The 19,404-nt window shown below is 38.1% G+C and overlaps 1 protein-coding gene across 2 annotated transcripts; it reads right to left on the bottom strand.

Moving 5' to 3' along the window:
• Positions 1 to 570: 570 nt before the first annotated feature.
• LOC149811289 (putative protein phosphatase 2C 39) lies at positions 571 to 15,695 on the bottom strand. Of its 2 annotated transcripts, XM_089993319.1 has the most exons (4): positions 15,603 to 15,695; positions 1,712 to 3,010; positions 1,344 to 1,608; positions 571 to 1,031 (listed from the first exon to the last, which is right to left on the bottom strand). In XM_089993319.1, exons 2-4 carry the CDS (start codon positions 2,978 to 2,980, stop codon positions 904 to 906), a joined length of 1,662 nt encoding a protein of 553 aa, XP_089849445.1. In that variant the 5' UTR covers positions 2,981 to 3,010; positions 15,603 to 15,695; the 3' UTR covers positions 571 to 903. The 2 variants fall into 2 exon arrangements, with proteins under 2 accessions (XP_089849445.1, XP_089849444.1); XM_089993318.1 differs by lacking the exon at positions 15,603 to 15,695 and having other exon boundaries at positions 1,712 to 3,037.
• Positions 15,696 to 19,404: the final 3,709 nt, after the last annotated feature.

Genomic DNA, 19,404 nt, shown 5'->3' with positions numbered 1-19,404 from the left:
ACCTGGTGATGGCATCCTTCTGGACCAGGAGAGTGTCAGTCCCTCCAGCTTCACTAGCGTCGAAAACTCAATTGGCGGGCGGAGGGCTCACAGCAGGTCCCAATTCCAACCCCTTCACGTCGTCCAGCACCAGTAGAGGAATGCCATGTAGTTTATCGCCGTAGCAAGGCCAGAGACTGACAATCGTGAGCAGACGGTGCCATCCCCAACAATTAATTTATTGTTGAAGAGAACCAAAGAATAAGATATCTCAAAATATGTCCAAAACATTTCAAATGCATTGATAAAATCGTTATCAATGCACACTTCTCTTAAACAATTTTCTAGAGTATTGCCATAAAACTTTCAACCATTGAGAAAGGGAATTTTCCCATTTATATTCTGAAACAGCTGCCAACATCTCAATGTGGTCCCCTGTTCATAATTTGATATGATTTTTTTTACAGAGCGACTATGATATTGACACAATGAAAATTTTCAAATAATGCCAAAGCATCAAGATAGTTGCCTCAAGAGTACGATAACTCACAAATTTGCTTACAGCCATGATGGAGGAGGATCCCCTCTTGGTTTCTTGAAAAAACTGACTGTTTATTGTCCAGTAAAAGTGGATGGAGTCAACTTACATAAATCTCAATTCCAACAGTGCAGTTCACAACAACATTTACACGATTTTTTGCTCAAACTTAGTGCTATCCTACTACACCAAAAGTAGTACATATGGCACATATACAGTCATCTCCTCTTACACCACTTAATCCATGTAATGGCAAAATGATCTTTAAGCACTCCATTATCTGATCCTATCCAAATACCTTTTGCTAACTAGTTCCAGGAACCATACAATCAATATACTTCATGTCATCTTTCGGTATATTGATAGCATCTAAAACACAAGCACATCTACAATGTTGTTGATGCAGTCATTGTCCGCTGTGCATTTCCAAGCATTATAACGATAACTGTGACATCATCATGATACTTTCTTTTTCTCCCTGCAGGAATCCTCATCAATTCTTCTGCAGTCATACCTAAAAGAGAAAAACAAGGATGATGATACACACAGTAAAGGAAATTTATAATGGTGTGAATCAACCAAACAAGCTAAAAATATATGGAAATTAAGGACAGAATACAGTGAATGTAATATAGAATAGCAAACATTTAGATCAAGATCCAAAGATTTGAGTTGCTTCGAACAAAAAGAACAAAATAAATCAGCACAGCCGCTCATTGAATGCTTAGAAAATGCACATCCCCTTTATGTGTGTTGAGCACATGGAAAAAGTTCATATTCAAAATGATGCAATGCACCCCAAGAAAAATGTGAGTAAAGAACAGACCTGCTTTTTCAGCAGCTCTTAGTAACAGCTCCTCCAGCAGATACTTCGCTGGATCACCAAATGGATTATTCCGAATGAAAAGGTATACCAGATTAACAACTTCATTATTGGTGAAGAAATCAAACAGTCCATCACTTCCAATAACAACAAAGAGATCATTATCTGACACTCTATGGTTCATTATGGATGGCTGAATAGAAACATATGGAGGGCTGCGCAAATTGCGAACTCGAAGAATACCCATCAGTGCATCATTCAATATTTTCTGAAAAAGAAAAAACAAATATCAATGTTTAGAGAATGTAAAAGCACTCAAATATTCAAAACATAAAAATGCCTTAGTATGAGATCAACATGATTGAACTGACCTTTTTCAAGTAACCAACACCAAAAGCACGGGTTAGTTTCAGTTTGCCTTTCACTCTTCCCCCAACTATTGTTGATGGATCATCGGGATGGTCAGCCAAGAGCTGATCACGCTCTGCTTCATTATCAACTGTATGTGTTTCAGTCAGTTGCACAGCTTTCAATAGACCATCTCCAGATGCATCGATGGTTGCCAGTACAGCTCTGCTGTCACCAAGATTCAGTGTGTATAGGTCCTTACCATGAAGAAGTACAATGAGCACACACGATCCAACAGATACTAAATCAGGGCGCTCCTCCATTTCCTGTTCAACCATATGCATAAAATCATTCTCTGCTTGAGCAACTGCACTCCTCAAGCAATCCATGACACCTTGACGAAATGGCTCTGATGATGGTTCTTCAGAAGATTGTGGAAATGTTTTCCCCTCCAGAACATTATCAGAAGCCTCAAGTTTGTGGACCTTAAGAGCAGAATTGATTTTCATGTTTCTATCTTCTAAATTTTCAAGAGAGCTTTTCAGGGTTAAAGACATATCCCCTTGATGCTGATTCTGCAACAAATGCAGGTAAAACCCAATGTTTTCATAGAGGGTTACAGCCAAAAAGTCAGCTGCATCACGTCCATTAAAACCATCATAGACTCCACAGAATAGCCATCCATTATCTTCAGAGCAAACAGCCTGGACTCTGTCTTCACCTGCAGCTCCACCAGCCACTTGTACATCCATCATAGCATTTAGAAAGCTTGACGCCTCAACACTTGCAGGAACACTCATAGTTCTTGACAAATCTTTATCGCTTTCAAGGAAATCGTTGTCAGTAGATACACTCCCAAGAAAGGCTGAGATATTGCTTTGCGAAGATGATAAAGGATCCAACCTTGAGAGAGATGGAGAAGATGACAGTGGTCGAAATGAATTTGGGGAATCCAAACCAGGTAATATTTCTTCCCCAATGAGACCATTCAGCATATTTGTGTTTGCTAAAGTGGCATTAGCACTTAGTGCAGCACCAGACAAACAAGAAAAGCTGCTGTTCCTTCTGATGGGATTTGGGATTTTGATCCCTATATTCTCAAGCTCATCAAAATTCACAGAGGTGTCTTTAGAATAAACGTTACATTGGTATTCAAAACTAACACACAGTTCAGCTGATGGCTGAAAAGTATCATCAAATCCTAACATTTCTTCAGACAGGAAGGATGAAACTTTTTTCTTTCTGTGCTGAGTAAGGTCTGTACTTTCATCAATATAAATGCCTGATCCCATATTCCATCCAGAGTCGAAGGGGCTTATTGACTGCATGTAAAAGATGACCAAAAGAGACAGTCACTAGCTTGTACAAACATATTGTACTTTAAAGTTTCCATTCTTTAAGATGTCTCTTTGAACCTGAACTAGTACGGTTTACATGTCTGCAGGAGGTACTAAGTGTAATGCATGTAACCAATTAGACATCTGAGTATTCCATAATATTTCAGAATTAGTCACCAATATTGGCTTCAGCTATATCTTTGCAAGACAATTTCTTGTGATACAATACATTTGCCTATAGTCCTCTAGAAGATCTATGTGATCTTGGCATTTTTGAAACATTAAAAATACAAGATAATACAAATAAAAGAAAATTTGCTAATATTTTTCCCAATGCATTGCAGGTTGGTGCTTTAACTAATGTCAATGAAAGCTCCCACTTATCAGAATTTCCTGCTTCACTGGCAACTTTGATAAAAAGTTATTACCCTTTCTCCACATTTTCACAATAATGTTATTATTCAGTTTCAGAATGTCCATTATGGCGAAGATAACTATCCTTTACTGAAAATTCCCTTCACAAATTCAAAGTGTGTGTATATATATATATATATATATATATATATATATATATATATATATATATATATATATATATGTGTGTGTGTGTGTATGTGTGTGACTATTCATGAATATTAACAGATTCACCATGAATTTACATCCCTAATAAATTTCAAAATGGCATGGCACTTAAATGCATAATTATCACCAGTTATGGGTATTTTAGTAATTTTTGTAATTGAAACATATTTCACATAGATAGGAATACTGATAGGGAACAAACATGGACACACTTGGTATGAAAGAAAAGTCTAGTGAAACTAGGACATGGAGATATGATTGTGAATTACACACACACATATAATCTATGATCTAAAGCAATAAGAATGAATATCTCAACAACAACAACAACAACTACGCCTTCATCCCAAAACAATTGGGGTCGGCGATATGAACCAAAAAAGAAAATCATTCTGGGTCTTCCACATGAATCCTTCTCCTCCAATCATTTCTATCCAATGCCATGTCCTCGGTGAGGTTCAAAGCATTCATATACTTTCCTATCATCTCCATCCATGTCTTCTTAGGCCTACCCCGACCTCTTTTAACTAATATATTTTTCCATTTCTCCATCCTTCCAACTGAAGCATCATTAGGCCTTCGCCGAATATGTCCAAACCACCGTAAACGATTCTCACTCATCTTATTTTCAATGGGTGCAACGCCTACCTTCTTACGTATCTCCTTGTTCTGAATCTTATCTTTTATTGTATTTCCACACATCCATCTAAGCATACGCATCTCAGCTACACTCATTTTTTGAATATGATGTCTCTTGGCAGCCCAGCATTCCGTACCATATAGTAAAATGTGCCTAATAGTCGTCCTATAAAACTTTTCCTTCAACCGTAATAACATTCTACGATTGCACAACACTCCAGTTGCACTTTTTCATTTCATCCATCCAACCTTTATCCTATGATTTACATCTCCATCAATTTCTCCATACTTTTGAATGATAGATCCCAAATATTTGAAACAATCATCCACTGGTATTTCTTGCTCACCAAGCTTCACTACACTCCTATCACTACTTTGTTGCTTACTAAACCGACATTCCATATATTCTGTCTTACTCTTACTCAACTTAAAACCTCTTGCTTCCAATGTCTGTCTCCATAATTCTAACTTAGCATTAACCCCAACTCTAGACTCATCAATCAAAACAATATCATCAGCAAACAACATACACCACGACACATTTTCTTGAATTGATCTCGTAAGATCATCCATCACTATAGCAAATAAGAAAGGGCTTAAAGCAGATCCTTGATGTAACCCAACCGTTATAGGAAAATTGGTTGTCACCCCTCCACAAGTGCGGACATTGGTTACTACTCCGTACATATCTTTAATTATACTAATGTACTTGAGAGAAACACCTTTCCTCATCATTGTCCACCAGAGAACGTCTCTAGGTACTCTATCGTATGCCTTCTCCAAATCAATAAAAACCATATGCAAATCTTTGTTCCTCTCTCTATTTCTCTCAATAAGTTGTCTAAGAAGATGTATAGCTTCCATAGTTGATCTTCCAGGCATAAAACCAAATTGATTCTCCGATATCATGACAACCTTCCTCAACCTAGACTCAATCACCCTCTCCCAAAGTTTCATAGTATGACTCATGAGTTTTATACCACGATAGTTTGTGCAATCTTGTATATCACCCTTATTCTTATAAAAAGGCACCAAAGTACTCTTCCTCCACTCATTAGGCATCTTATTTGTCCACCAAATCTTGTTAAAAAGATTTTTCAACCATTCTAAAAATTTCTCTCCCAAGCATTTCCAAGCCTCGATAGGTATACCATCTGGGCCAACTGCCTTTCTTGATTTCATTGGTTATCTCTTAACAGAAAATTCTTGGAACATAATTCTAATTGGTTATGATAAATAGATATTAAATAATGAATCCAAGTTAAAGATTAAAACATATGTGTGTAATGAAATATGCAGAAAAGAAATGTATGTCCTACAATGGACATTCACACATAGAAATCAAAGAACAAGTCCAAAAGAGGACATACACAAAAGCCAATAATGGCTAGAAAGCATAAAATCTTATAAAGGCACAAAGAGGCTTGAAGAAGCCACACATTACAAAGGGGGAGACCCCACTTATTTATAGGCAAGAGAGGAGTGAGAGAGAGTTAGAGAAAAGAGAGAGAGGCACCATTGGGAGTCCCAACAAGGTGTTGTTGGGGGCCCAACGACTCTTTGTTGGGGCCCCCAATGGATGTGCATTTAATGCACAAAAAATACAAAAAAGAAACAAAAAAGAAATAAGAAAAAAGGAAAAAAGAAGAAAGGGGAAAAAGACTACAATGCCCCTATTGGGTGAATTTACAAAACTACCCCTTATCGGGTAGGTGGATAAATATATTTATATATATATATATAAATATTGATTACATATATTTTAACACCCTCCCTCAAGCTTTACGGGGATACAACCGAAAGCTTGTTGAGAAGAAACATGAAACGAGGAGCAGCAAGGGCTTTGGTGAATAAGTCCGCCAACTGGTACTCAGATGTGACGTAGGGCAGTGCTATGGTTCCTTTTAGGTATTCATCTCGAACATAGTGACAATCCATCTCTATGTGTTTAGTACGCTCATGGAAGGTGTGATTGCTTGCAATATAGATAGCACTCTTGTTATCACAACACATCTTCGAAGGAATTGAGATGACTATGCCCATATCACTGAGGAGACTTCTAAGCCACACAAGCTCCATGGTTGTAGTGGCCATTGCACGATACTCTGCTTCTGTTGAGGACAATGACACTTTGTGTTGCTTCTTGCATCTCCAAGAAATCATAGAGTCACCTAAGAAAACACAAAAACCTGTAGTTGAGACTCTATCATTGGGATTTTCTCCCCAATCAGCATCAGTATAAGCAATTAAATCAAGAGATAATGAAGAAGAAAGAAAAACTCCCTTAGTTATGATGTCTTTAATATATCTGACAATTCTTAAGACTGCACTCATGTGCACAGTTGTAGGTGCATGTTGAAACTGACTGACGGAGTGAACTGCATGAGCTATGTCTGGCCGAGTGATGGATAAGTATGTTAGAGACCCAACAAGTTGACGGTAGGGAGTAGGATTCTCGAGAAGTGTATCATCTTCCAACCTTAACTTTACATTGATAACCTCAGGGGTTTTTGTCTTCTTATCATCCAAAATTCCAAACTTGGAACAAATGTCAGCGGCAAGTTTCATCTGAGAGAGAATATACCCTCGGGGAGAATATGCAACCTCAATACCTAGAAAATATCTTAAGAAACCAAGGTCAGACATGTCAAAATTTTCTTTTAAAATTTTCTTAATATCATGGATTTCTTGCTCATCACTTCCAGTGATGATCATATCATCAACATATAGTAGTAGAATAACTACTGAGGACCCTGCACTTTTCACAAACAACGTAGTGTCAGTATAACATGAACGAAAATTTAAGCTAGTCATTACATTGCTAAATCTGTCATGTCAAGCCTTTGGAGCTTGTTTTAACCCATATAGTGTCTTTTTAAGTTTAAGAATTTTATTTTCACCAATAGATACTCCTGGTGGAAGATCCATATAAACCTCTTCACTTAATTCACCATTAAGAAATGTGTTCTTAACATCTAATTGATAGATAGGCCATTTTTTAACGGATGCAACCGCAATAAGAGTCCTAACACTAGTCATTCTAGCTACGGGAGCGAAAATTTCTTCATAGTCTATTTCATATTCTTGAGCATATCCTTTGGCTACCAACCTAGCTTTACAACGTTCTAATGACCCATCACTTTTAGTTTTAATTTTGAAGACCCATCTACATCCAATAGACTTCTTTCCAGTGGGTAATGAAGTTATTTCCCAAGTTTTAGCCTTTTCAAGGGCACTAAGTTCAAGTTTCATGGCTTCAACCCATTGAGGAATGTTTTTTGCTTCATTATAGTGTGATGGTTCATGATAAGAGTGTAATGCAATTAGGCATGCCTTATATTTAGGTGTTAGGGACTCATAGGAATTAAACCTATTAGGAGGATTGGAGATTCGGCTAGATCTCCTTAAAGAGGTTTCTTCTATGTTGGAATTTTGAGAATATTTTTCTAAAGCACTTATGGGAGCTTCTTGACCACGCCTAGCATAGGTTTCAATTGACCTATTCTCAAAATTATTACTTTCATTTTCAACATTACTAAGAGGAGTATCCTCTAAATCATTAGGAACTTCCTCTTCGTGAGGAGTCACATTTTCTTGAGAGAGAAGATCAAATAAGAAAGCATATTCGCTTTCATCAATATCTTTATTTTTCTCAAAGCCGTTCTCATTTTCTAAAAAGGCAACATCTTTGGATATATATATATAGTTTGTTGCTTTTGGGGTCGAAGCATCTAAAACCTTTTTAATTTTCTCCGTATCCTAAGAACACACATTCGATAGCTTTTGGAGATAACTTATCTCTTTTATGTGGAAGGACAAAACATTTACACCCAAAAATTCTTAATCTATTAAAATCGGGTGTTCTTTCAAAAAGTTTTTCATATGGAGATATATTTTGTAGGGATGAGGATATCATTCTATTTATCAAATAAGTGGAAGTTAAGGCGGCTTCAGCCCAATAGCACTTTGGAATTTCTTTGGAAATGAGAAGAGCCCTAGTGGTTTCCAAAATGTGTCTATGCTTTCTTTCGGCTAGACCGTTTTGTTGAGGAGTCTTAGGACATGACCTTTGATGACAAATGTCATTGGTTTCCAAGTATTCTTGAAATTCATTTGATAGATATTCTCCACCGGAATCGGATCGAAGAATGGAGATATTACTTAAAAATTGATTTTTGACAATCATATGAAATTTTTTAAAGAAATTAAAAACTTCGGATTTTAGATTGAGAAAATAGATCCACACATATCGAGTGTAGTCATCAATGAAAGTAACATAAAAGGAGTATCCTCCTTTTGATATGACCGGAGAAGGACCCCAAACATCCTAATGGACTAATTCAAAGGGTCTTTTGGACACAAATGTTCTATTTGGAAAAGGGGTGGATTTCATTTTTCCAAAATTACAACTCTTGCAAACAAAATGTTTCTCATTATAAAATTTCTTTCCAAAGGGAAAGGAGTACATTTTTGAGAAGCTTGGATGTCCAAGTCTTTGATGCCAAGTTTCAATATTTTTATCTTGGACATGATTACAAAATGAGTTAGTGGGAAGTTTCAAATTGTTCATGTAGTAGAGATCTCCCCTCCTGTGGCCTTGCCCAATCCGCTTCCCGGACTGGAGATCCTGTATAGAGCAATCCTTGGTTGAGAAGGAGATTTCACATCCATGATCACATATTTGAGAAACAGATAAAAGATTTAAATTAAGTTGAGGTACTACCCTTACGTTTGGCACAAAAAAATCTTTTGAAAAGTCTAAAGTTCCAAAACTTTTAACTTGTAAAGAGGTACCATCGGCGGTGAAAACAAAAGAATTTTTGGAGTTGATATATAAATTGGATAGTCCATTTTCAATAGGGGTCATATGAAAGGATTCTCCAAAATCAAGAATCCCAGAACACATACCTGGAGGAGAAGAAGAGGTAATGGCGGCTCCCGAAGTTGACGGCGATTTGAGTAGAATTTGAAGTGCTTCGGATAGTTGAGCAAGGGGAAATGACTCTTTCCCTTTCATTGGCTCCTCCTTCTTTTGTGAGGTTTCTTCAATAATAGCAACTTTACCTTTTGGAGGTTCATTTATCTTCGGACAATTAGGTCTTATATGACCTGGTTCTTGACAATGACGGCAAATGGCTTTTCTATAATTGTCATTATAGTTATTTTGCCTCCCAAAGTGTGGAGGCTTATAAACTTTCATATGATTGCCGGGTTTAGACACGGCTAGAACTTCATCTCCTCCTTTAATCATGCCAAGACGCGTTTCTTCTTGGCATATTTCGGCTATGGCATCTTCCAATGGAAGAGGTTTAGATCTATGAAGAAGGGAGGACCTAACTTGTTCATATTCGGGCCTAAGCCCATGTAAAAATTGGAAAAAGTGTTCTTTTTCCATTTGTTCTCTTCTCATTTCCACATCTTCACTAGACACCCATTTTGGTTCTAGAATGGATAGTGCATCCCCATAAAGGTCCAAGAGTGCTATAGTAATCTCTTACACTCATTTCACCTTGCTTAATGGTACGGATTTTTTCTTGGATAAAGAATTGACGAGCAAGGTCTTTTTGAGTATACATACCTTTCATAAAGAACCATGCTTCATTTGCTAGGCGGAATTTAGCAATGTTGGCGCAAATTTTTAGCTCCACGTTGTTCATGAACCATGCAAGAATTTTTGCATGCTTACTTTCCCAATCTTCGACCTTAGATTGGTGATCTTCAATAGCCTTCATGCGAGCATTTCCTTCTAGAGTTTTTTCTTGATCACCATCCATTTTTCGTAAGTTGAAGTTGAGGTTCCCTAATGGTGCCCATAACATATCCCTAAAGTTTTTTACCTTTGAGATTGTGCTCCATGGCGGCGGCCCACATCATGTAGTTAGTACCATTAAGCTTGAAGGAGAGATCAATCTTTTGTTCTCCTTCCATCATAGAATCAAGAATGGAGGACAAACCAAGAGAGAGGTATAACTAGTCAACTAGCTATACGAATCAAGAGCATAACCAAGGCTCTGATACCATGTAATGAAATATGCGGAAAAGAAATATATGTCCTACAATAGACATTCACACATAGAAATCAAAGAACAAGTCCAAAAGAGGACATATACAAAAGCCAATAATGGCTAGAAAGCATAAAATCTTATAAGGGCACAAAGAGGCTTGAAGAAGCCACACATTACAAAGGGGGAGACCCCACTTATTTATAGGCAAGAGAGGAGTGAGAGAGAGTTAGAGAAAAGAGAGAGATAGAGGCACCATTGGGAGTCCCAACAAGGTGTCGTTGGGCTCCCAACGGTCACAATTGTGACTGTTGGGGGCCCAACGACTCTTTGTTGGGCCCCCCAATGGATGTGCATTTAATGCACAAAAAAGAAACAAAAAAGAAATAAGAAAAAAAGGAAAAAGAAAGGGGAAAAAGACTACAATGCCCCTATTGGGCAAATTTACAGAACTACCCCTTATCGGGTAGGTGGATAAATATATATATATATATATATTGATTACATATATTTTAACAATGTGATCATTGAGACATCTTAAAGGTAAAAAATGCAAGTAACCACAAATTAAAGCATCAAGATCACAAAAAGGTAGAAGTTACAAACATGGTGTTGATTGTGTCTAAGTCTAACACACGTTTGTCTGTGTCCATGAAGTATCATGGTGTGTCATGTCCATCCAAGATACACATGCTATGAAGCATTCACATAATATAATAAAAATACCTACGGTGGTATGTGGCAATTAGTGCATCAAAGTTTCAAGTCAATTTCAAATATGTTAAAGGTTTAAATTGGTGGTGACTGGTGAACTTGTAAAGTGGAAGTTAACAACTCTCATATACGTACAAAAGTCACCAATTAATGGACGAGTGTTTTTTGGGGTAGTTGGTCTGGCTTTGAATCTATGTGCCTATGACTTCACTTTCCAAGTAATCCATGCAGCAAAAGACCCTGACTTCGATGCTTCCTGCTCCAAAATTATTCTTTTAAACAAAGGCATTTGTGCTTAGGCTCAGAGACTACAAAAGCTGCTTCAATCTCTTCATCAGTAGTTACAGCTTGGGTAGCTCCAGTTGTAGGCATCATAGCAGGAGTGCGCGGTAGCACACTTCCTCTGCGCTGGAGATAGCTAGCTCAGAAGTAGGACCCATCTGGCTAGAAGTGGTGCCGCAACTTCTTAATGGTGAATAGCAATACTAACGCTGGGCATTCCTATTTTTCGTTCCCAGTTCCGTTTAAGATAGTAGTTTTTTTAGCTATGAGCCTAGCAAAAGAAAAAATAGGATAGGTTCCTATAGGATCCTTTCCCCCCCACCCTAGAAATCGGATGAGAAGGTTTCCACTCATCAGGCTAAAGTAGTTATACCAAATAAGGGGGGTTCTAACTTCCAAGTTTTGCTCTAGAAAACCCCCAAAAGTTTGTATATATGTGCATGGTCAGAATGTAATCAATTTAAAAAAGAATAGCTTTCTGAACTAAAATATGTGTAATAGATTATTTGTTGAAGTTTTACATATGTAAAAGATATATACGTATATGCAGTTTATGAGATATGTTTAGAACAACTATTAGCCTTTCATAACAGTTAATGCAAATAATTAATTAGATTCATGACTTAAAGTATATCTTAATTTCCACAATCTACCTCCTTTTGCATCATATGGAGGAACCTAACTGAACATACGGTTTGCTACAATCTTAAAAACCATATAACTATTTCTTGGTTACAAACATAACACAGTCCATTTTTCTTCTTACTCAAAAGATACAATACTGTAAGAAATGGCTCATAATGGTCGGAAAATATAAAACCATTGTTGTTAGAGAATCTCATATTTTGACAGAATTGAAGGTAAACTACAACATTGCCTTCGATTTGTGTAACTTTAAATTTTCTATGCATTTTTTGGCATGGGGTTTTAAGCTCCTTAAATTGCTTAAACCATGATCGTATGGATGAGATGCAAAACTCCACAATAGAGGATCATGAAACCAAAGTTGTACAAATTTAAAACCTAATAACTAAGTTGGTCAACTTTTGGATAACCACCAAAAAACAATCTAGGGTGCATTTTGATGACACAAAAGTTAAGTTTTTTACCCTATAATGGGATTTATGGACGGGTACTTTTTTAAGAATATTGAGTAAACAGTTATGATTGTTCAGATGACACATATCCATGTTTTATAGTCTCTAACTTTCTTTTATATACACATTATAATCATCACGATCATCAACATTTTTTCTTTTGTTCCATCAAAAACCACCACCACTTTTTGTTCCATCAAACGCCACCACCACTTTTTGTTCCATCAAAGACAACCACTACCTCTGTCGCATCTTATTCATCATCATATGATCATCGCCTTCTTTTGTATCATCATCATCATCACTTCTTCTTCTTCTTCTTGCAATTCAACATCATTATCTACATTTTTCTTTTCCCCCTCCTCACCATCACTAAGATTATCATCTCTCTCTCTCTCTCTCTCTCTCTCTCTCTCTCTCTCTCTCTCTCTCTCTCTCTCTCTCTCTCTCTCTCTCTCTCAGTGGCTGGGGTGGTTCCGTCCCTCTTGGACACATTGATGGAGCTAACCACAGCCACTTTCCAGCTTTTGGTGGCAGAGAAAACACCAGATACTGACCAGGGTGGTACTCCCCATGTCAGATGGCACTGCTCAACTTGCTCTCAGCTATTGTTTTGCCACCCTATGTTTGAATGGTGGTTGCATTTATGTGAACAAGATAAGAGTGAGGAAGGAAAAGAAGGAACAGGTTGACCCCGTGGGAGAAGATCTACATGCCCCGACCACCCAACTCTCCAACCCCACCAAACAAACTTTCAATTCAAGTGGGTTAACTGGGTTGGTTGCCACCAAAATAGCATCTCACACCAATTTTTCCTTATAAACCAACTCATAACAAAAAATACAACTTAAAAATGGTGCCTTTCATGTTATTCAAATGCTTATACCTTATCCTTTTTCCTTCTTAGATACTTGTAATGCTCACCAGCACAAAAAATTCCAGTTAATACTCTGAGAAGTGTTGCCTGTTCCCAGCTTGGCAACTGATAGGTAACAATCAAAAACGTTGACCAATGGTTAATTTGCCACATTGGCCATTATTCAATGCCAGCATGGCCAGCCATTTTTCATGAATGGGCATTTCTTGTAATGCACAAGAACTCACCCACCACACCTGCTGATTTATCACAGATTTTTTCTGCTTTGACAAAGCCCAACAATCTGATTGCGACATCAGCATCTTAAAGTAACATAGTTCAGATGCAGTATGCAGGAACTGCACCATCTTTGACCAAATCAGGAAAACTGTTGCATGCTGTGTATGCAAGCAGCATGACAAACGAATTCCCCTGCTGCATGAAATAGCTGATTATACAAAAACATAGCTCTTTTTTCGAGAAAGAATATTATGATATAATTACTGAAGCAATAGCTTGAAAAGGCTTAAAGGCTTAATCCAGACTGTGACTGCTTGCAAGCAAAGGAACATGAAGTAAACCATCTTACAAGAGGACATGAGACAGAGTCCTCGTTCTCAAGTGGCAACAACTACAAATCAAAAGTACTATAGCATCTCTATTACTTATCAATATTCCAATGGGATCAAGCAAAACATATGCGGTCAGATCAACCCACGGAGATTGTTTCCCATGATCCAGTCATCTGGAACAACAAAATGAAGCCATAGCTATCAGTAGCCAAAGTCAGATGAAGGTGGTCAAGATACAAGTGCCAATAGTGATTAATGAAGGAAAGGAAAGTGATTGAAAGTGTCTGAGAGAAGAAAAAATAATAATGATTCTTGCAAATGTAATGAAGTAGGCAAAACGTCTTGTGAGAAGATGTATGTGATAGAGCCCTCACTGGAAACCAACTAGTCTGTAGTGGATGACTCACATGGGAAACTATGCTATTGAGATCCAACAAGATCAAGCAAATAATGCAGGCAGAACCGTCAGATCAAACCATGGAGAAACTGTTCCTATGATCCAGTTTCACTAACCAAAGTCAGATCAACAACAGACTGATGCCACAACTCCACTAACCAGAGTCAGATGAAGGTGGTCAAGATAGAAGGCCGACTAATGATCCATGAAGGAAGTTCTCTCTTAAAATTGCTATCTGATAGATTGTGTTTAAAGGTTCTATTACAGTTTCTGCCTAGTTTTTCTATCCTCTTTTTCACTTTTTTTCTTTTCCCCTTTTCTTTCATTCTTTGTGATCCAAGTCGAAGGCAACTTGTCAGCCCCCACCTCTCCCTTTTGTGTTCTCTGATTCATTCATTCTCTCAAAAAACAGCCAATGCTATAGATGGAGATGCTTATGATTGGCCTGAAGTACACCCAAAAGACCCAAATTTTCAAAATTAAATGAATCAAGGGCACGTTTGCGTCCCACGGAAACAGGGGGGTTTCCGCAGAAATGCACAAAGCACGAAGCATTTCCGCGGGCCCCACCATGGCTACGCAAACACTGCCCTCTCTTTCCTTTTCAACGTGAGGGGGGAGTCCGTTTGTGTTTCAGCGGAAGAAGACTCCACAGAAACCCTTGAGCGGAGTCTTCTTCCGCTGCACACAAACGCCAATAGTCATACCATCAGAAAACAAAAAAAAAAATAGACAATTTTGATCAAGGTGTCATTGGTTTCTCGCTAAAATATCTGAGATTTTAAGTGTGGCTGATCTTTCTTAAACATTTTTACAAGGTAAAATTCCTGTCCTATAACAGGAAAAGCTTCAATTTAGCGCATATAAATGTATCAATTTAATCCCTCTTTTCATTTTAATGAGTAAATGAACATTATAAGTTTTTTTCCTCCCCAAAGATCAATGTTTCTTAAGAAGATTTCCAAGGAGAATAAAAATGAGAAGTTTTAGTAGAAACAAAGAAATTAAGCCTCCACACATCGTTCTCTGTGTACGTTGAATCAGAACCTAATACTAACTACCACAGTAGAAGTTCCAACACAGCCTCCTTTAAGATTCATCACCAATCTCGATCCCCCTACAGAGATCCGCACACGCCCTATTCCTGATCACAATCCCGAAGAGTTCCTCCGATACAACTCTTCGTCAAGAAACGATCAAGATAAGAAAAACGACGATACTTCACTAAAGACATCACCAACGAAAGGCATCGCATAATAATCGTCTTTCAGATCACAAAAGTAAAAAAAAAAAAACAAGAAACCAAAAGAAAATTCACCGTAAAGAGAAGAATGGCCCCGATTTCGATCTCAAACAGCCCCAGTTTCAAAAAGATTACAAAGAAAGGCAGAAGAAGAAAATACACAAGGAAATAAAATAAAAAATAAAGAAACTACCTTTGGGGAGGAAGGAAGGAGTGGAAGAGGGAGGAGAGTGAGTTGACCTTCCTCTCAGGGTTTGGTATTTAACGGCATTCATTAATGTGAAATCAAAAAATTGGAAGAACAAGGGGGTGGGGAGAAAAACAAGGAAAATAATATTATAATTCTTATTTTAATAATTCTATAATTATTGTCAGGAGAGTTTACAAATTGGCACCCAACTTTTCTGGCATAGCTCCAAAAGGACCCAAGTATTTTTCAAATTTTCCAAATGTAAACATAGTTTTGTTTAGGTGGATCTAAGACAGACTTATAAAATTAACTGAAATCACTATTAAGGTGTGTTTGATTACCTTGGATCTAAGATTCCAAGGTTCTCAAGTCTGACATAATCCCCTCTTCTCCCCCCCCCCCCCAATACAACTTCAAATCCATGGATTTGGAGGGAGGGGGCGGAGGTGGCCTAGAATCCTCTGTTTGTATGGAGGTTGGATCAAGGTATGGACCCCATGCCTCGATCCACAAAACCTCAGTTCTCCTCAGAGATCCAAGGTAATCAAAGGCACCCTTAACCTATCTTGGGGTTGGCAAAAGGATACTGCTGTTTTACCTTCCAAAACTTAGAAGATGTCTTTAGTTTTATATGTGCAATGTGGGTTTACATGGCTTATCAAATGTGGCTTTTGATTTGATATATTCCTCTCTCGATCTTTGAATCTATTGCTGTTTAGTTATTCTTAAAAAAACCTCGATATTAGATCACCATCATTATCTTCATGCCACAGCAAATTGGTTAACTTATGAGAAAGAGAGATTGAACTTCATAGAAGAAAAGTGATTAATATGTTTTTAAACGTCATATTTGAGATTTTTTCTATAAATATGATTCCAAAATTGCATTTGTTTTTTTTATTAACCACAACAATATTTAGGTGGTTTTTTTTTTTGCATAGGTGCATTCTTGAATTATGTTGAAAATTTTAGTGCCAATTCGAAAATGAAGATTTGTTATTGAAAAACAAAAAAGTTTTTGTGGCATGGATGTTGGGGAACAGGTCGGACCGCCTGGTCCAGTCCCAGGGTGTGGAGCCAAAAAGAAGCGAAGCGAGGGAGGGTGGGCCACGGCCCGGGAGAGCTCAGCCCCATTGGTTGCGGCGGACGGGCCCCCACATTTGGGTTAACTGCTGGTTGCTCTTTCTCGACCCCGTATCTTCTGTCCACGTGTGAGCTATCCATGGGCCCTCACCCTTCCCTTATGCCCGATTCCTTCTCTTTTCCACGCTCCTGTGCCTCTGATGGCTCTTTCTGGGTCCACTCTGCCACCTCATCCGCGTTCACTTGGAGAATCCCATCTCCAGAGCACAGATAATATGGGCTCCCTTCTCACATCTATAAGTTTAGAGAGTAATGGGTAAACATGCTAATTAAGTTTTTTCAGTTTTTTTTAAATTTTGACCATACAGTACTTGATTTTATAGGGATCAGCTCCTGAACTGTTCAATTCCGACATATAAGTGGATTTTTATAATGTTGGAAAAATCAACGGTCCAAAATCTTTGTAAAATTTTTTAGGCTTTAAATATCATTTTTTTATAAAAAAAAATTTACATGATCCAGGTGTGGATTCTTTGTAAATCGATCATGCCCAATGCATTTTTAAGGTGGAAACTGAAAAAAAAAAACACTGAAGAGTAGAAAAACCCATTTAGCACGTTTCATTTTTAGTATATTTCATTTAGCATGTACCCATTTACATCTCATCTCCGGGTCATCTCTACCTCAACGATATGAGATTGGGAACTCAAAAGTCCAAAGAACAAGATACGTGGAATAAAAAGGAATCACATTCTGCGGTTCTTTGTGGCTTAGGCCTGGATCAATGCAAGGTGCACTTTTCTGGTCCGCACATTGATCCATATTGCTAAAATCCTGGTCCATATCCCGCAATTTGGGTTGACATCTCAGTATGTACTAAAAAATATAAATAAAACCATATAGATATGCATCAACCTCTAGCCAGCATCAGCTACTGACCCAATATGTCACAAGGTTCTCGTTAGGGGTGGCAAAATCTGACACAACCCGCCAACCCGCTTCTTAGGCGGGTTCGGGTTTGGCTTAAACGGGTTTGTGTCATAAACGGGTCGACCCGCCTAACCCGTTTATTAAATGGGTAGGGTTCGTGTTAGGGGTATGCCAACCCGCCAACCCGACTGACCCGTTTAATAAACGGGTTAGGCAGGCAGGTCAATTCGTTTACCCAAACCCAACCCGCCAACCCGCCCGCTAACCCGCCAACCCGTTTACCCGACCCGACCTGTTTATTAAACGGGTTAACCATGTCGTGTCGGGTTGCCCATTTAATAAATGGGTCGGGTTCGTGTTTGCCACAGCCGACCCGTTTAATAAATGGGCCGGTTGGTGTTGAGGTATGCTGACCCGCCAACCCGACCCGATTCCCACCCCTAGTTCTCGTAAAGAAAGAAAGACGGAACAGAAGGCTTCCCGAGTTAAAGATCCATATAGGAGCGTGTAAAGTGGGCTATCATCTACGATATATGAGAATCGGCTCTATAGTGGCTACTTCCATTCGGTAGCGTGGAGAAAACGGAAGGCTGAGTGTATCGTGAGATCCTACAATCGTGACACTGCGTTTTCTTTTTTCAATTTCAACGATAGTGGGCACAATTTGGATGTCATGATTTAGATCTGAAAACCATGCTTAGCAAAATAAGGAAAATATGGTGATAAGTTATTTCTTTTCTTCCTTTTTTTGACAAATGAAAAGATGGTCATAGGCTACTAAAATATTTGTAAACAAATCAAATGAGCTAAGGACAATTACCACGGGATTTAATAATATTAGGTGTCGCTATAGAGTTGCAAGATTTGAAAAGATTGCCTCCTTTGTCAAACCTACGTTTTGCCGTATGATGCAATAATTTGGCAAGGACCAGAAAGAAAAAGTGCAATATGCCAAAAACAAATGGAGTTGGAAAATGACATAATTTCAAATGACGTCATCTTGCATATAATATTAGCTTTAACTAAACAAATTGCCAACAGATGCTTGCTAGTTGCACTTTTATTTCCTTTTTTTTTATTTTCACACCTCTACCGATCGTGGGGAGCAATACTAAAACCCACACTCGAACTGGACACCTTCAGAGTGTTAGACTGACGTGATGACCAACTAAACCACGACACTGTTGCTTAACCCAATTTCTGACTGAGATCAAAACCACTTATCCAGCTCACCTTAAAATTGAAGGTGGAGCTTTAATGATAGTGTGTGAAAGCAAGTGCATAAAAGAGCAATATCTTTTTTATTTTTTGATGAATAATGTGAAATAATTTTATTGACAAACAATATTATTGTTCCGGATCACCTTGCTTTTTGCTTTTTGCATATGATGTATATAACTCTTTGGCAATCTCCAATGCTTATAAATGGCCTTTGGCCTAAGAATCCCCCTATACTTTAGTAACGGGTCCCTCTCCTCCTCTCTCTCTCCCTCTCTCTTTGTATTTACTCACAATTATTATAAATAAGTTTATATCTTAATATCTCCTTGATCTCAGTATGTGTTTGTTCATGCACGTATTTTTGCTTCTGCTCTTGCACATGTTGAGAGCTCGCTTGTGTGCTTGAAAGGCCTGCTCTCGATGTTAAGATTTACCCAGGCAACATCGCATGGGCCTTCATTTTTAAGCCAGTGACATGTTAGTACCAAAGCCTTGTTGAAGCTTTGGAGCAAGGATTCGACAACCAGTGTGGAGAGATCCGACATTCTTTGTAGAAGCATGGCTCCGAAGA

Source organism: Nuphar pumila, chromosome 17 (assembly GCF_984573655.1).
Source record: "Nuphar pumila chromosome 17, dmNupPumi1.hap1.1, whole genome shotgun sequence".
NCBI lineage: Eukaryota > Viridiplantae > Streptophyta > Magnoliopsida > Nymphaeales > Nymphaeaceae > Nuphar > Nuphar pumila.
The sequence above is the reverse complement of the archived record's forward strand: the minus strand, read 5'-3'. Positions and strand labels throughout refer to the sequence as shown.